This window comes from Hakea prostrata, chromosome 5 (assembly GCF_041222555.1).
Source record: "Hakea prostrata isolate BN-2017 chromosome 5, UWA_Hpros_2, whole genome shotgun sequence".
NCBI lineage: Eukaryota > Viridiplantae > Streptophyta > Magnoliopsida > Proteales > Proteaceae > Hakea > Hakea prostrata.
This window is the reverse complement of record NC_142604.1, coordinates 58,587,149-58,604,739: the sequence shown is the minus strand read 5'-3', so window position 1 is coordinate 58,604,739 and position 17,591 is coordinate 58,587,149. Positions and strand designations below refer to the sequence as shown.

Genomic DNA, 17,591 nt, shown 5'->3' with positions numbered 1-17,591 from the left:
TTCCCTGCTTTTTCGTCTATTTTCTTCTTTAAGAATTGCAGCAGCAACATCATCAAATACCAGATAATCAGAGAGGATATTACTGGTTAAATTGATGATGAATTGGTCATATGAATCTGGAAGACTTTGGAGTAAAATTTCAGCACGTTCTTTTAGCGTAATATTATGTCCCAACGTTGAAAGTTGAGAACATAATGAAGTTAGAGTATGTAAGTGCTCTGTAACTGATATAGATTTTGACATCCGTAAGGTATACAATTTTCTCTTCAAGAAAATTTTGTTGTGAAGTGACTTGGCTTCATATAATTTGATGAGGTGATCCTTGACTTCATACAATTTGATGAGGTGTTCCCAAACCTCCTTAGCAGTTTTCTTCTCTTCTATACCTGCTAAAATATCATCAGATAATCCTAGATACAAATTGAAAAGGGCCATTGCATTTATTCTATTCCACTTTTCATTATTTGTGATCTCCGCCGACCGATCACTGATTGCTTCAAAGCAGTTATCCTTTATCAATAATGCCTTCATCTTCATTTTCCACAATGAGAATTTTGTGCCGTCAAACTTGCTGATTTCGATACTTGCTGCCATTGATTTTATCACGAACTGCTTGATGAGGTGATCGAGGTGATCGCAAACCTCCTTGACAGTTAACACCTCCGTAACAAAAAACAGTATATTACTTATTTTTCTGATATGAAGGATCCACTAAAGTGGCAATCACAGAGCATACAATAAGCAAATACTCACACCCTAAACCAACAAAAATATTTACGAAAAAAACAACTGACTAGCAAGAAAGAAACTCCACTATTTAAATAATCAATGCAAGAGGAAAATATTCTTTTGAGATACATTACACAAGGAGGGGAGGCTTTCTTTTATGACCTCCTCCCATCCCTTTTTGTCCACAAGTGGCGATGTGGGACTAAAGCTTTAACACTATGTTAGGGAGAGAGGTTGATTTGATCGAGCCCTGAAACGCAGTAGGTTGTGCAGGGGTGAGAGCGGAGAAGAGGTCGTGGTGACAGGTTTGGGGTTTTGGCTCAAAGGAAAGGCTACCCAAGCCTGGTTTGTAGTTGCCAGAGCATCTTCGGGTCTTCAAGAATAATGAGATAGTTTAGTGGTGGGGCGGTCAAGCATCAAGATATCATTTTTGCTTCTTTGGTTATGCATATCCAGCAGCTTGTCGAAGGTGGCTAGAGGTTTAGTTCTCTTGGTGAAGAAATGACTTCGAGATATATTTTTACGAGGCGTTCGATCTCAACTTCGACTAGGCTCTGTGAGAGAATTAAGCAAACAGGTAGAACCCACTCTCTCTCTCGCTCACTCTCCCTCCCTTATTGTCTGTATCCGTTTCAACTGGTTCTCGGTTTTCTTCTGCGAATGACACTCTCATAATTTCAAACCATCTCAAGTAGTGTTTCTAATGAATTTCAATTTTTCTCTATGGTGAAGAAAATGAGATTGTCAAAATGTTCCGCATGCCAAGTCCCCAGAATCCGCCCGTGCATCTCTACACAAATCCCAAACGACCAAGGAATGACCCCTCTGTTCGTGCATTGGATGAGAGATTTAAGAGGATTTTGAAGATATTCAAGTGGGGTCCTGACGCTGAGAAGGCGTTGGAAGTACTGATGCTGAAGGTTGATCATCGTCTGGTTCGTGAGGTCATGAATATAGATGTAGAGATCAATGTTAAGATACAGTTCTTTAAGTGGGTTGGCAAGAGGAAGAATTTCGAACATGATTCAAGCACATACATGGCTCTGATCCGTTGCTTGGACGATGCTGGACGTTTTGGTGAAGTATGGAAGACCATCCAAGAGATGGTTCGTAGCAACTCCATCGTTGGACCTTCCGAGTTATCTGAGATTGTTCGGATTTTGGGCAAGGCTAAAATGGTTAATAAGGCAGTCTCTATCTTCTACCAGGTCAAGGCCCGTAAGTGCAAACCTACAGCAAGCACGTATAATGCCATGATCTTGATGCTAATGCAGGAGGGTCATCATGAGAAGGTCCATGAACTCTATAATGAAATGTGTAATGAGGGAAATTGTCTCCCTGACACTGTTACCTACGCTGCGCTAGTGTCCACATTTAGCAAGTTAGGGCGTGAGGACTCTGCTATTAGACTGTTCGATGAAATGAAGGAGAATGGATTGGAGCCCACAGCAAGGATTTATACTAATTTGATTGAGATATCATTCAAGTTGGGAAGGGTTGAGAAAGCTTTGGCTTTGTTCCGTGAAATGAAAAGGAAGTGTTGTACTCCTACAGTATTTACGTACACTGAATTGATCAAGGGGCTGGGGAAAGCTGGAAGGGTTGAAGAGGCTTATGGGGCCTTCTTTGATATGCAAAAAGATGGCTGCAACCCAGATGTGGTGCTCATGAACAATTTAATCAACATCTTAGGCAAGGCCGGCCGGTTGAGCGAAGCTGCTAAGCTGTTTGAGGAAATGGGTTCTTCCCAGTGCACACCAAATGTGGTGACATATAACACTTTAATTAAATCTATTTTTCATTGCAAGGCTCCTGCATCTGATGCTGCTTCCTTGTTTGAGAAGATGAAGAGTCAGGGCATTGTTCCCAGTGCGTTTACTTATTCAATTCTGATTGATGGCTTTTGCAAGACAAATAGAGTTGAGAAAGCTTTAATGCTGCTGGAGGAGATGGATGAGAAGGGTTTCCCTCCTTGCCCTGCTGCCTACTGCAGTCTTATTGTTGCTCTTGGAAAAGCAAAACGGTATGAAGCAGCAAATGAGTTATTTCAGGAACTAAAAGAGAACTGTGGATCATCAAGCGCCCGGATATATGCTGTGATGATCAGACATTTTGGGAAATGTGGACGTCTCAGTGAAGCTGTGGACCTTTTCAATGAAATGAAGACTCTTGGGTGCAAGCCGGATGTTTATACTTATAATGCCCTCATGTCAGGGATGGTGAGGGTTGGCATGATGGATGAGGCTCGTTCCATGCTTCGAACAATGGAAGAGGAGGGTTGCTCTCCGGATTTAAACTCACACAACATTATTTTGAATGGCTTGGCAAAGACAGGTGGCCCTGAACGCGCAATGGAAATGCTTACAAAGATGAAGCATTCAAATATTAAGCCAGATGCTATCTCATACAACACAGTTCTTGGCTGCCTTAGTCGTGCTGGTATGTTCGAGGAGGCAGCAAAGTTAATGAAAGAGATGAAATCAAATGGATTTGAATATGATATCATTACCTATTCATCTCTTCTTGAAGCTGTAGGTAAAATTGATGAAGAACAGATACATTCATCTCTGTAAGACTCAGAGGGATATGGTATGTCTTTGTCACTATTTACCTCGTCATATTAGTATTAATACCAGGTCTCTTTCACCTTATGTATGGGGCTGCATTTCATAACTTTAGTCTCTAATTAGAATATTGAATATTCTTTGATGAGTCACTGAGTTTTAGATGAGCTGAGAAATAGCACAAACAACGTTTCAGACTACATTAACACCCTTACAAATAAAAAATAAAAAAGGAAACTTTAGAAATTGTGAAAACAGTGAACAAAAAGAAAGATGGCTACTTGTTTCAATCTATCTTCAAGACGTTTCAGACTATGCATTAACATCCTTACAAATAAAAAATAAAAAAGGAAACTTTAGAAATTGTGAAAATGTGAAGAAAACGAAAGAAGGCAACTTGTTTCAATCTATATTCACAGTATGTTACTATATTGCCACCCCATAAACAGAAGAATGTTCATTCAGCCCAACCTTACCTTCAACATCCATGAGGTCGGATGTAGGTTGTAATAAGCAAACCCAAACTTGTGATTCTAAATTTGTTGCTGATATATGTGAGATAACTGAGCAAGTAACCAGTAAATGTTTTCTCCGAGTCCTCTCATAGACGAAGAGTGAACTCTTTTGTTCCTAAATAGATAGTTACATTTATGAGGAGAGAGTGAAGATTGCTTCAGAACTCATCTTAATACCAATTAAAGGTGCACCCACGTGTTCTGGGGAGTGGAAGCTTTGAACTTGGCTCTTCTTTCCTTTTGGCTGCACAATGAGGCAGATCTCCATCTAAGTGGCAGTTTGCATGCAAGAGAGATGGCATTTGAGAGAGGATGAGAGTGTTTGGTTATGAAGCTGTTCATCGAGAGAGGTTTTGAAGAAGGATGAATAAATCAAAGACAAAAGATTTCAATTGAAGAAAGTTTGTATTCTACATTAGAAATTTAGAAGATAAAAATTGAATTGACAGGATACAAAGGATTCAGGGAAAACTAAAAAGAAAAGAAAGCATTACTATGAGAAGCAGTAGATATTAAAGACAAACAGAAAGATAAAATATCAGAAGAAAAGTAAGCCACTAAACGTGAATTCATGCTTTTATATGAAATTATCACATGTTATTGTATCAGTTCAAACTCATGCTCCATGGCTACTTTTTCATTTTACTAGTTCGTTCTTCTTTCCTATTTTTATTACGCCTCTTATTCATTCTCTTACATCTTTTTCGCTCCCACATTTCTATTAACCTTGGTACATTTTTTTTTCCCTCTAAATCTGAGGTACCGTGTTCTTCAAACTCTATATCCTTAGGTTTATTATCTTCTGTCCCAAACTGTCTCCCTTTGTTAGCATTTTTCTTCACATGCATGCCATCTCTTTCCGCAATTTCCTTCTCCCCCCTGCAGATCTATGGGGAAATGTAGCTTTAAAAATGAAGACAGATTCTTCCTGCAAATTTGGGCATCATCATCCCTGTTTTTCAGATTGAAGAGTTCGAGGCAATATTACTCCTGTTAAGAGCCAGACATGATTGTTTATTTACTTTTACTCTCTATCCCCTCATGCTAGGGCTTCTCTCCTCCATTACCTAATCCCTTGTCAGAAGATATCAGAGAAATGTAACATAGTTGGTTAAATACATTTTGTTTAATGGTTCGATTTTTTCAACTAGGTTTCATGTGCTACCATTTTGAATCTTGCAGGGAAGAAAGCTAAAGGATCGAGGCATTATGTAACATAAAAGAATTTGGTTGCATATGTGCTTCTGATTACCCTTTATAGGTATGCTTCAAAAATTATACTGGATGGGAACTTTTGTTTCTTTACACGTTTCTATTTTGGGAAAAGAAGAGGTGGGGGAATATTAAAACCCCCCCAACCCCACTATGGCCCGATTGCTTAAAAGTCCCCCACTTTTGAAAGCATCACTTGAAGACCCATGAAACCTGATGGTGTTAGTCTGCTGTTAGTGGTTAATGGAAAAGTATAGTTTTACCTCATGAGCTATTCAATAGAAACGTGTGAATTTAAAATGAACTACTTATCCTTTCATTCTTTTAACCTAAAAAGACTACAATCTTCATATTTTACTTTACAAGCTGGCATCAGAAATAAGGAGAAAAACAAAGTGAAACCCAAAATTTTAGAAGTATGGCTTTGGCTAAGGACAGCAGGCGAGAGACACTCACAGTACAGACTTTAGTTGTGCTGAATTTTCAATCTATTCTCCAGAAACAAAAGAGAAAAATCTACATTCAAGAAACTGCAAACTTGTCCTTGGAAAATTAGAAAAGCAATCTATTGGATTTAATCTGTCGAAGAAATATAAAATTTAACTCCAAAATGGCAGTTTTACAAGACTTTTTGGTGGACAACCAAGCTGGAATCCTGTTGTGTGGCTAAGAAAGCCTGATAGGCAAAAAACACATAATTTCTGGTGAAAAACATTGTGAAATGGTAATATTAGGTGAAAACCTAAGACACCTAGATTAGGAGATCCATATGCTGTAGAGGCCAGGATCAAGACTGTGTTGGGAAAAGAGTGAGGAGATGATCCTCATTTACCCGGAAAGTAATTGCAGTAAATCCCATGTCCAAAGCTTTACGTACTCCATGACTCAATGTAGTCAGGATAGCATCTATCTGGTCTGTTTGTTTCAAAAAACCGTCATCCTGAGCCATGTAAACAGCCATTACTTATGAAACACAAAGTCCACCCATTCCCAGCTACTGCTCCAGATTGTACCTTGCAATAGTTAAAGTAGGGTTTGTGAATTGGTCCGAAGTTGGACGGTAAAGGAAAATAGGGAGAGTTTGGGAGAGATCAATGGCACCACTAGAAGTGGTGCGCTAAATGCCAGGTAAACAAAGTCATTTGTGGATCAGCAACAAAGTAGAATTAGGGTTTGGTCTGCAACTTTTAAAGAAGATAGAATTAGCAACAAGTAGAATTAGGGTTTGGTCTGCGACTTCTAAAGAAGACAGAATTACAGGTATGCCAAATATAATAACATGTGATGGAGAAGACAGAAGAACCATGAGGCACACTTTGTATTCCTTTTAAACAGAAAGGAGATGTTGATATGTCACTGGGTCACGGAGGGAGCAGAGAAATTCTCTGTTTGCCAACCTAATGGGTCCCCAGCCCAAATTCTTTTAGACCAAGGGAAAGATAACAAGAAGTGCCAAACTGACTCATAGATGAGTAACAAAGTCTGCAAGAAGGTTTGTCAGGACTTCAATTGGTGAGATCTATGAAAACAGGTAAGCCATTTGAAAAACAACAAGAACAACAATAAGCCTTGTCCCAACTAAATGGGGTCGGCTACATGGATTCTTGCCCTCCAATTAGTTCTGTTTGAGGCCATGCTAGATACAAGGCCTAAGCTATACATATCTTTTCTCACCACTTCTCCTAAGGTTATCTTAGGTCTACCTTTAGCTTTTCTAGTTCCTTCAATATGGATTATATCACTTCTCCATACAGGGGCATTTATAGGTCTCCGTTGAACGTGGCCGTGCCACCTCAAACGACTTTCTCGAAGCTTATCACTTATGGGAGCAACTCCAGACCAACTCTAATATGGTCATTTCTTATCTTATCCATCATAGTTTTGCCACTCGTCCATCTTAGCATCCTCATTTCTGCTACACTGAGTTTATCTATATGATTCTTTTTAACAGTCCAACACTCTGCACCGTACATCATAGCTGGTTGAACAACGGTCCTATAAAATTTTCCTTTAAGCTTTAATAGAATATGCCCGATCATGACTAAAGTTACAAACTAGATATTTTGTCTTCGACCTACTAAGTTTAAAGCCTTTTGATTCCAAAGCTACTCTCCATGATTCTAATTTGGTATTAATCCCCACTTGGGTCTCATCAATCAACACAATATCATTTGCAAAAAGCATACACCAGGGGACCTCATCTTGAATGTCTTTGGTTAATTCATCCATTACCAGTGCAAATAGATATGGACTTAAAGTTGACCCTTGATATAGCCCAACTGTTATCGGGAATTCATTACTTTGTCCCCCCACTGTTCTAACACTAGTCACCAAACCATCATACATATCCTTAATTATATCTACATATTTACTTGCAACACTTCTTTTTTTTCATGGATTCAAGCCATTTGAAAAAGCTGCCACAAAATATCTTAAATTTAGGCAAAGCACATTAAGCTTCCAGAAAACTGCCACCACCTCTTATAGGTAGCACATCAAGGGGTTTCATGAGACAACAAAAGCACAGCTTTGTAGGTAGAGAAGGAACCGATTTTTAGATAACAAGCACCGCCATGAATCCAAATCAGAGGAAATCAATACTTGGGTGATAGGAGAGATGAAATGGTCAGGTAGAGCATGGCGAAGAGATTCAGTATTGCACGAGCTAGAAGAAATAAAATTCACGACTGTTTAATTAAGATGACCATTAACCAAATCTAAGGGTAAAGAACGAAAACAAATAGAAGGCACCCAAGGATCATGCTAGAAAAAATTATCCAGACCATTACCTACACTTCGGAGACAACAAGATTTAAGAGGTTGCGTCTTAGGGATGGAAATCAATCCTATATGCAAGATATCTGCTGCAACAAGGTAAGACAGACAAGAAATGGTCTTACCACTAACACTTAAGGCACCTTATCCCCTAACACAAGAAGCTCCTACTCTTGTACTTGACTTCATCAAACAAGAGAGTCAGACTTGGAACAAAGAACTCATAGAAGAGAGGTGGCTGCTTATCTCACTGAAAAAATTCTTAATATTCCTCTTCCAATTCAAGAGCAAGAAGATAAAGTGGTGTGGTTTCCTACTTTAAATGAAGCTTTTTCTGTAGCTTCAGCTTAGAGGTTGGCACATGAGAAAGGCAATCGAGCAGAGGAAAAACACTGGCCCAAACTAAGACGTGTCACTGGCCCCGAAAATACTCTTGTTGTTATGAAAGCTTACACAAGAAGCTGCCAACAGTGGATGTCTTAAGAAAAAAGGGTGCAACATTCAGATACCTGTGTTCTCTGTGGAGCATCAGACGTGGATATGGGACACATATTCATTAGCCACACTACAAGTAAAAACAATCTGGAATAGCTTGGAAGATTGCTTTTGGCAGGAAAATGGAAATCTACAATCTCAATTGAAGCAGCTTCACAAAGCAAGGATAAGCAGAGAATGAACAACCTATACTTACATCTTAACGCTTTCTGGTCTTAATTTTACAAATTGCATGCATGGCAAGACTTCAAAGAAAACAACACAGGTCATTCAATTTGCAGAGCAGTTGGACTCAGGAATATGCTACAGCAGCAAGGAAGACGGAAACTCATAATAGAGCTTCAAAGAAAATAAGATGGCAAGCACCGGAACCAGAATGATTGAAAATCAATCTGGAAGGGTCATCTTTAGAACAGCTTAAGCACGCTGCACTTGATGGAATTGCAAAGACCATAGAGGAAAATTTATTTTCCGCTTGGCAGGAGGATGTGGGAGTCGCAGTGCTTCAGTTGCTGAGGCATTGGCCGTTCGAAGGGCTTTATTGGGATAAGGCGAAGAGCATTAGCAAACTGACAATTAAGGGAGATAACCTTGCCATTGTAATACTTCAAAAAAAAAGCAGAGTGACAGCAAAGAGGATTAGACTTACAATATAGGATGCTCTTGAGCTTGCATCAAATTTTGAAGAAATCCGCTTTCAACACAAATTGATTGAAGACAACAATGTCGCTGATTTTTACCTGCTAAGCATGAAGCCAAATCTCAGTCTTTCCTGTATAGAGAAGAATCCCCACCCCTTTTCCTTGTTGGCCTATTCTGGTAGACAATTTAGGTTGTCTCTTTCCCAGAGATTTGAAGTTCAAATAAACCGCTTCTTTACCAAAAAAGAAAATGGTTTGGGACCTGTTTCTTGTATGTTTTTGGGTCAGAGAGATGACTTTGGGAATTATTTTCTGTTATGTGTGATCCAAATTCGTGTATCTGACTTCAAAGATGGACTTGCATTAATATATTTTGGTGCGGGACCCAAATGACATGATTTGTAAGATCTGTGATAGAAACAAACAGGTTGCCCCATTTATCCAATTAAACTATATAAATGTGTATCTTATGTTCTTTTATAGAGTCGTTATGAGATTTGGTTTGTATTACGGTTTTGGATAAAAGTTTTTGTAACTCCTTTTGGCAATTGGTGTAGAGATCTCACTTGTAATCTTCGCTCTACATGGTGAAAGTTTTTTTTATCCTCACCCGTGGGTAAACATGTTAAATCTTTGTGTTTGTTTCTATTTTTGTTCATGATTTCTCGGTATTTGTTCTAACATTTCCCTTTAAGAACTCTAGCCCAAACAGACTGAGGTTCAGTAAGAAGGCGCCACCCCTGACTCATTAACAATGTCTGATTGTTTACAAAAGCTTTCCTTTAAGGTAAAGACACACTTCGCAAGGGTAATGTTGACATTTAGAATTTTTCTAACGTATGATGTCCCCTCTAAATTGTGATTGATAATGTTCAGAAGTCTTTTCCTTCTCTCCCTCACTTTGCTCTTATTTTATAGAAGCGGGAGCTTTACTCTCAAATTTTCCATGTTCTTCAATATCCTCCAGTTTTTTAATAATTGACTTCATTCTGAGGTAATTTTGCTCTAGTTGCTTCTTAAGTTGGTGTGTTTTCAGGCATTTCTGTGTTTGTGAATCGCAAGATGTCAACAGTGGGAGAATGGGTTTGGGCTGTTGTGTTGGTAGAAATATTAAAATGTTATTTCTGCTATTTGATCAGCATATTCGCTTCTTCCTTTCCTGCTTCTCTTTTGTAGTAGGATTCTCAATTCATCTTCTGAGCAAATGCTTCAGTTCAAGCTGGGAATTTAAAATAAATGAAGGCTTCTCAAGGTTAGTCTTCTGATGGAATATCTGATCTTGAAATTCCTTGCAAAATTCTATGATCTCTATGTCTGAAGAACCTGGGAACATCTCTCTATGATCCTGCCTTGTTTGCTGCAGTATGAATGCATTCTTGTCCTCTTCCTATAATGTCGTCTTCCTTTTGGAGATTGTTGGTGAAGATAAAAATGTGGACAATGCGGCCATGAATGCCAGTATCAGTAGAGATATCCATACTCCATAGTATAATATGCATGCAATAGATTCCATTTCTTCTTAGGGAGTTGTATAATTCTGTATGTTATGTTTGTTACTTGTGTACATGTCGTTCTACTTGGGTTTTCTGACTAGCTTCGTTTTAGGGGTTGCCGTTGGAAATCAGAACCCAATTGTGTATGTTGTCTTCATTTCTGGGTTCAGAATGAATGTTGCAGGAGAGGAGAGGGGAAGGTGTGGAAAGTCGAAGGTTTAAATATAAGATTATTTCTATCTTACTGTTTCTACATACAATCCTAACAAGTCACCATATAACGTTAAAAATACATCCATGTGTCATTCCAATTTGTTCCAAATAAAAAGGGATTTTCAAATTTTTTTAAAAATCTTTTTTAAGTAGAAAATAATGACTCTTTTCACGATTTAGTGGCTAGGTAATCCTTAGAACTCAAGGATACAGAGGTTCGAGCCTATAGAATAGGAATTCGGATCTTCTCCCCGTCGGGAGTGCTTCCCCATGGCTTCCTGACCACAAACATCAGTGGGTCCCACTGGTGAAAAAACAAAACTTTTTTTTATTTTTTCCAAAAAGTGTTTTTCACCGTGGGTCCCACTGATGTTTGTGGTCAGGAAGCGTGGGGTCGGGAGCACTTTGTGCTCCCCGTACGGGTCGCTGATCCAGACTCATAGAACAGATCCTGTTCAAGTAAGGTCGTTATAGCTAGGTAATCCGTAAAAGGGGTAAAAAAACAATTTTTATTTGTCAATGGGACATGTAAAGTCGTAACTTGCATTAGGCAAGTCCACATGGAGGATGTAAATGAGATTTCCCAAAAATAATAAGTGAATTGAGATTTTTATGCTGCAGCCGAATGTCGGGATTGTGCCATGTGTATGGGTAAGGAGTGAAATCCATAGATTTCCCCTAACAATGTTGTACTGTTAGGGGAATAGAAGAGAATCCAAAGATGGATAGCCTCTAAAGCAAAACCAAATTACAACTATTCAAGTGGTGTTGAGGCTTTAGATGATTGTGAAGAGAAAATAAATTTAAGCTCACATTTAATGGTTTTCTGAAGTTTTATCCTTAGATCTGAATTAGGGTTTTCCCACGGTCACCGTTTAAATGGTGTTTCCCGCCGGCAATCTACTTCAACCACTCTAGGTCTTGGGTTCTTCATCCAAAAATTACCGAGGGTTTCCATGGATGGGAGTGAGTTTCTTAAGGTCTCAACTTCGTCATATAAGTGTATAACCCAAGTTAGAGACTTATTCTTGTAAATTTGATATATATCAAGTTTAAAGAAGTAAAATATAAATTATTTATTTATACTTAAGTCCCTACACTTTTATTTACAATTGTTGGATCGACTAATGTGTAAATGGTGAAATCGTAAATGTTGGTTGCGAGTCCAAATCATCTCTCCGTCGGGGGTGCACTCTGTGCTCCTCGACGGCTTTACAACCGCACACTACGATGGGGCCCACAGGATTAGGTGGTGAGAAAAATGTTTTATTGTCTTTTGTTTGTGGCCCCCATTGTAGTGTGTGGTTGTAAACCCGTCAGGGAGCACAGAGTGCACCCCCGACGAGGAGATGACCCGGCCCGTTGGCTGCAGGAGCTGTGGCAAATATAAATCCATTGGGATAAGTCGGCTGAACCGGTTCTGGTTCAGATCCACATCGAAAGGCGGGCAGAGCAGAGACAGAGAAAGGCGGGCTTTTCTCTCCCATGGTGAGGAAGAAGAAGCCAACATCTGCAACTCTCGTTGATCAAACGCTGCAAAACGTCAAGGGAGCGTCTTCCGCTTCTTTACCGTTCAACTTAGGTATGTTTCTCTCTCTGTCGCCACAGACGCTTCGTTGGTTTCGTAACGCTTCTTAAACGCTGGATCATATTCTTAAATTGTCAAATTTTCCTTCAGAGTATGTAGTATACTTATTTTTCCTACTGCATTCTTTTAATCATTGTGTAGCTTCTCCAATTGTGTAAGTGCTCTACAACTGGCGGTGAGGGCTTTGGGTATTAACACTCATGTAAGTATCAGGTATGTTCTACTTTCTTCCGCTGCTCTCTTTCTCATATGAGATCTTTAGATGACCAATACAGTAGCTGTTCCTTGAGTAATTCTGTGGTTCGCCTTAAATGGTCTTGAAATTTCAGCAAATTTGCAATTCGTCTTCTGCATTACAGATTTTATCGTTTGATTTTCATGTGTTACTTGATAAATGTTCAGAATTATTCATTTTCAGCTTGAAAAGTGATCTGATATGGTAATTATTACTTTGATATGTTTTATTCAAACAGGCTTATTGGAAGTGTTCTGTAATTGATGCATGGTACTTGAATTTTGGAATTTGGAATGGAATGTGGCTTTTATTATGCATTTTTCTTTTATATTGTAGTTGGTTTGAACTTTGGATATTCTGGCATTTTAATAATGAGTTTGCATTGCCAGATTATTGGTCCTGTAAAAGTTTAAAACCATTATTTTAGTTCCCCCATATTTTGCCTTCTACGAAAATGTTTAACCTCAATTTTTACAATCATATTCAAGTTTTAAGCCATCTTAAACTTCCTAATGAAATATGCTGGCTTCCTTTTATGCATTTGTAATTTAGGTGCTATTATGTATTGCATATTGATTTAATGCCCATGTTTTTTCTCCTGGATTTTAAAGCAGGAAAAATATTATCAATGTTTTAAACACTTATTGTAATGTTGTTGCATCCCTGTTTTTATGCCGAATTTTTCAAGTATTATTGAAGACTAGGGCCATTTAGTGCCCATAGGTATTTGTATCATCCTCTTCCAATCATGGCCTTACCCCATGTTTAATATTGCTTCATTTGTTTAGGACTGCAGTGCTGTCAAGGCCTCTTTGAACAACCCCAGGCCAGCTTAGTAGGTGTCTGTCTTTGTGAAGATGTTGACATCTCACATTCTCACTCCTGCAGGAGATGTAAGAAGAAAACCGTCATCCATGATGACATTACAGCACCTGTATCTGTACATCTTGCGGCATTGAGCAAGAATTCGATAACTTCCAACACAACTTTGGCAGCATCAGTGGTCCTCAGGGCACCTTCATTTGCGTTGGTTCGTCTGCCTCTGGTAATGATTTGAGTTACAAAGAGAAAAAACTCTATGGAGCACAGAAAGAGATTGAAGCAATTTCATTAAATCTAGGCCTCCATGCTGCCACCTCTGCTGAGGTGAAACAAATGATCGAGAGAATCACTGAAGGAGAATTTGGTTGTGGCACTTGGTTCCCTATCCTGGTTGGTGCTTGCTCTTATATTGTCTTGAGAAAGAACAAGTGGTCCTTCTCAATTGCTATAGTCACGTCAGTTATTGGATGTGATATTTATGAGCTTGGCTGCATGGTTGCACGTGTAGTTGATTTCCTTGACTTGAAATTGCCTGAATTTGATATCGTGAGCCATTTGGATCAGGCGTCTCAAAATTGCCCCTGTTTCACTGGGATATACAATGATAGGATGGATAAAATGGTTAAGCAAGGTAGGTTTATATTGCAGTGTGCGATAAATTGGTTTTTGTCAACAGGACGGAAGCCACTTTCTGTAATTGCAGCTATTTTGACCTTTGTAGCTGAACTAAATCAAGTTGAAGCTAGGATTGATGATATAGCAAAGGAATTACATGCAGCGGTGCCTACAAGAAAACGACGGTATAAGGAGCTCTTACAGACACTTGTTAAAGTGGCACAAGCCTTGCCATGGGGAAAGAACATTACAGTTAAGAACATTATCCGAAATGTGCCTTTTGTGATCCAATACATAGAGTTGAAATCAAAGCCGAAGTATGGCATTGGGAATGAGAAACTAGGACTTGCTGGGTTTGAAGTTAAAGATGTTGTCAACCAGTGCTTGCAGGGTGAAGATGAATGCCTACTTATGATTGTAAAACAGAAAAGGATTCACAGTATTTTGATGTTGGGAACAGGAATGAAATCCCAAATATGTGTTCTGATGAGATTGAGATGCTAAAACTGTTGCAAGAGTGTCTGTCTAAGATCTATTCAAAATTCAAGAATGAGTATAATTATCATGAGCCTACAGATGAGATTGGAGAGTCATAGAATTAAAAAGAGAAGAGTAGATAGGGTTTTGGTGCTTGAAGATTGGTGGACTGGAGAGTCGGATTTGTGCAAAAAGCTTTCACTTGAGCAAATTTTGGAGCAGAACATGGGGTTTAATGCTTTGCCTCCGTCTTTTGTTGCAAGTAGGTTGTCATGTAAAAGGAGGCGAGCAAAGATTATGAGTGCTAAACAACGGATCAATAAAATCATGAAACCTTGTAATTTTGCTTCAGGAGGAATGGAAGATCATTGCCTTTCAGAATAATTGCAAGCTGAGAAGCAGCAGCAGCAGAGAGCGCCGAGTGATCTCATTGATTGGGAAGATTGCATTATTGAAATACTCCTACTTCATATGGTGAATGAGGAGGAAATAGAACAGGGTCACTACAACACATTATTGGATTTGCACATTCTCAATTCAGGGTGTAACTACTAAAATTTTGGCTATGATTCTGATACTTCAATCTATGCATTTTACTTCAAGGTATGTATCATTTTTTCCCCCGCTTCTTTTGGGCATGTTCTTTCATGTTTCTTATGGCACATTTTTCTCATATTTCAGGGTGCTTAATATGGCATTCTGGTATTGGTAAAGATGTTTGGAATTTGTCTGAATTCTATTCTTTGTAATGTAAATGTGAATTCAAGTTCATATATATACCCTTTTTTGCAGCTCTCATTTATGAGTGATGGTCATGGTGCCATTAATTAACCAAGTGGTAGCCTCAAAATTGGGCTTGGTACGTACTGTACGGTTAGTGATATCCTTCAAAGTAATGGTCTTGGAGTTCCTTCTATTTGGAATTTTTTTGGAGTTGATAACAAGTATGACAATGGCTAATAAGGATCACCGTGTACTTACAGCAGCATGAAAAGGGCTAGTGTTAGCTCCTGTTGCAAGAATGTGTTCGATTTAGCTGGGTTTGGACACATAAGTCCCCTTGACCGTAAGGTAGAAGACACTATCACTAGGAGAAAGGAAAAAAAACAAAAGCAGAGACCATAGGTTTAGGTTTTTCTTACTTTTATCATCAATAGAAATTATTTAGCCGAAATCCATTAGCAGGATTTGAAACCCATCTTCAGCAAGCACGGCAGACTACTCTTTCCACCCATTCTGATGATGAAGACCTTGTGTTTGCTTGATTTTGAAACCATCTTCAGTCATCGAAGCTGACTCGTTACTTAGGAACGTTTCTTTCGTGGGCACAGCAAATCTCCCACAAGGGGAATTATAGGCTTCTTCTTCTTTATCATCATCATCATCATCATCTTCTTTTGCTTCTTTGTGATTCCATAGTAAGAGCCCTTTTGCTTTGCCTGACTCAGGATTTCAGCCATTAATGTTGTCCTCACTTTTGGGTCCTTCACCTCTTCTTCTTCCTCAATGATGTCATCCTCCCTATTCTTCCTAACAACTAGAGCTCTTGTTTTAACTTCCTTTGCAGCGGCTGCTGCTTCTGCCTGGGCCATCTTGGACATGTTCCTGTGAAGCTCAGCGTTTAGTGAAGCCAATGCTATCTCTATCTCTGATTCCCTCTCCTTTAGCAGCTTCAACTCTCTCTTTGTCTCCTCCAGTTCAGCTTGTATTTTCTTCAAGGCAATTGCTACTGCATGTTCATCATGTTCATCAACTCTCAGTCTCCTCTCATTGAATACAGCAACAGCCTCTTTGACAGACCGGAAAGGCCGCGAAGCATCAACGGTGCTGGAGTGATCAATGACAACTCTTTTCTCAGTAGGACAAGATGGGGGTTCCATGAGTGTTCTGAGAGTGGAATAAGGGCAGGTTTGTTGAGACTTATATGGTAAATGTTTTCATAGTGAAAGATAGAACAAGAAATGTAAATACTTGATATATATGGAAAGTTTTGGAGTTTCTTTGCTTCTAATTCTAACTATGCTTCTAATTCTAACTATAATAGAGAGGGGGGAGAGAGAGAGAGAGAGAGAGAGAATGAGAGAGATTTGGTGGGTTGAAGAAGACCTCTCACCAAGAGCCATTTCTCATTAATGGCCTGCGATTTAGGGCTTTAGGCAAGTAAAATTCGGTGTATGAGCACCGAATTTGGTTTGATTCTTGGTTTGTGATTCAAGGTTTATGGTTCAATATCGATTCAGTACTCAAATTGTTATTTATTCATGTATGTCATCTAACTTGCGACAGAGAGGATCCAATAAGACTGCGGGAAACAAATCTATTATATGAGTTAGCATTTTTTGGAAATAATTCATTCGCCTTAATTGTTGGATTTTTAATTTATGTTCATCGAAATATATCATAGATTCATGATTTTTTCAACTTTTAATTTTTTTCTTATTCATATTCCTTTCGAGATAGATGTATTAAAGATTTTTTTTTTTAAAATCAATTGAAACTGATAATTTAAAATAATTCCCAACTTTGAGAAAAACATAATTTATTACCAAAACGTGGTATATAATAGTCTATTTTTCAAGCGAACTGATGAGATGAATCATTAATTTCATTTAAAAAAATTGTCCCCTCCTAACCCAAACGTGGAATAAAATATAGTTATAATTTTTTTTAGCACCTTCAAATTGTCAATTAAAAAAATACTTACTTATCCAAAAATTAAAAAACAATTAGGCTTGGTTGCAAGCTGCAACAAGGTTACAGATGTATAAATATTCTTGTTCTTGTCTTATCTCAATGCTGATTTAATTCATGAATAAATAATTTAAATAAATTAAAATTAATTTATCATTGTGAAATTCAAAAGCTAACATTTTTTACTAAAATGTGAAGAATATTTTTTTCATTAAAAAGTTTTTGAGAATAAAACAAGTCAAAAAATAAGTTCTAGTTTCTTAACCACTTTGTCTTAAAATAAACAACAATAAAAAGCGAAAAAAAAAAGGGAAAGAAAAAACTTCTATAGTCCATTTTACCATATGAATGGATGACATCACATGAAAAGCCATGACAAATTTCTGATTAAAACTCAAGTCTTGTTATTTTCATTTTCTTCTTTTACTTCCCACTTAAATAGTTGATTTTTTTTTTTTAATTTTAATATTCTATTTTGATGTTTTAGAGTTTTTACCTTGTCAAATTTAGCTATCTTCCAAAAGCA

At 38.2% G+C, this 17,591-nt stretch overlaps 2 protein-coding genes and 1 pseudogene across 7 annotated transcripts; 2 read left to right on the top strand and 1 right to left on the bottom strand.

Moving 5' to 3' along the window:
- Window positions 1–930: 930 nt before the first annotated feature.
- Window positions 931–10,815, top strand: LOC149016798 (Pentatricopeptide repeat (PPR-like) superfamily protein). 5 transcript variants are annotated; one of them, XR_016173373.1, is made up of 4 exons: window positions 931–1,306; window positions 1,462–3,318; window positions 4,991–5,069; window positions 9,635–10,815. XR_016173373.1 is itself a non-coding variant. In XM_089154861.1 (4 exons), exons 1-3 carry the CDS (start codon window positions 1,231–1,233, stop codon window positions 3,300–3,302), a joined length of 1,827 nt encoding a protein of 608 aa, XP_089010987.1. In that variant the 5' UTR covers window positions 931–1,230; the 3' UTR covers window positions 3,303–3,318; window positions 4,991–10,815. The 5 variants fall into 5 exon arrangements, 2 of the variants coding, with proteins under 2 accessions (XP_089010987.1, XP_089010985.1); XR_016173372.1 differs by having other exon boundaries at window positions 4,991–9,718; window positions 9,850–10,815; XR_016173371.1 differs by having other exon boundaries at window positions 4,991–10,183; window positions 10,295–10,815.
- Window positions 7,854–16,278, top strand: LOC149016796 (plant-specific TFIIB-related protein PTF2-like; annotated as a pseudogene). The gene is made up of 8 exons (XR_016173590.1): window positions 7,854–7,894; window positions 9,968–10,183; window positions 10,295–10,417; window positions 10,526–10,624; window positions 12,367–12,427; window positions 12,555–12,664; window positions 12,797–12,867; window positions 13,249–16,278. The product of XR_016173590.1 is annotated as a plant-specific TFIIB-related protein PTF2-like (transcript).
- LOC149016797 (uncharacterized) lies at window positions 15,674–16,272 on the bottom strand. Its single transcript, XM_089154858.1, has one exon. The coding sequence runs from the start codon at window positions 16,252–16,254 to the stop codon at window positions 15,679–15,681; it is 576 nt and encodes a 191-aa protein (XP_089010984.1). The 5' UTR covers window positions 16,255–16,272; the 3' UTR covers window positions 15,674–15,678.
- Window positions 16,279–17,591: the final 1,313 nt, after the last annotated feature.

What these genes read in the sequence shown, in the direction of transcription:
- LOC149016797 (XM_089154858.1), bottom strand. Translation starts at nt 16,254, where the DNA reads ATGGAACCCCCATCTTGTCCTACTGAGAAAAGAGTTGTCATTGATCAC.
- LOC149016798 (XM_089154859.1), top strand. Translation starts at nt 1,231, where the DNA reads ATGACTTCGAGATATATTTTTACGAGGCGTTCGATCTCAACTTCGACT. An exon ending in TGAGAGAATTAAGCAAACAG is followed by an intron (nt 1,307 to 1,461) that starts GTAGAACCCACT and finishes TCTATGGTGAAG; the next exon opens with AAAATGAGATTGTCAAAATG.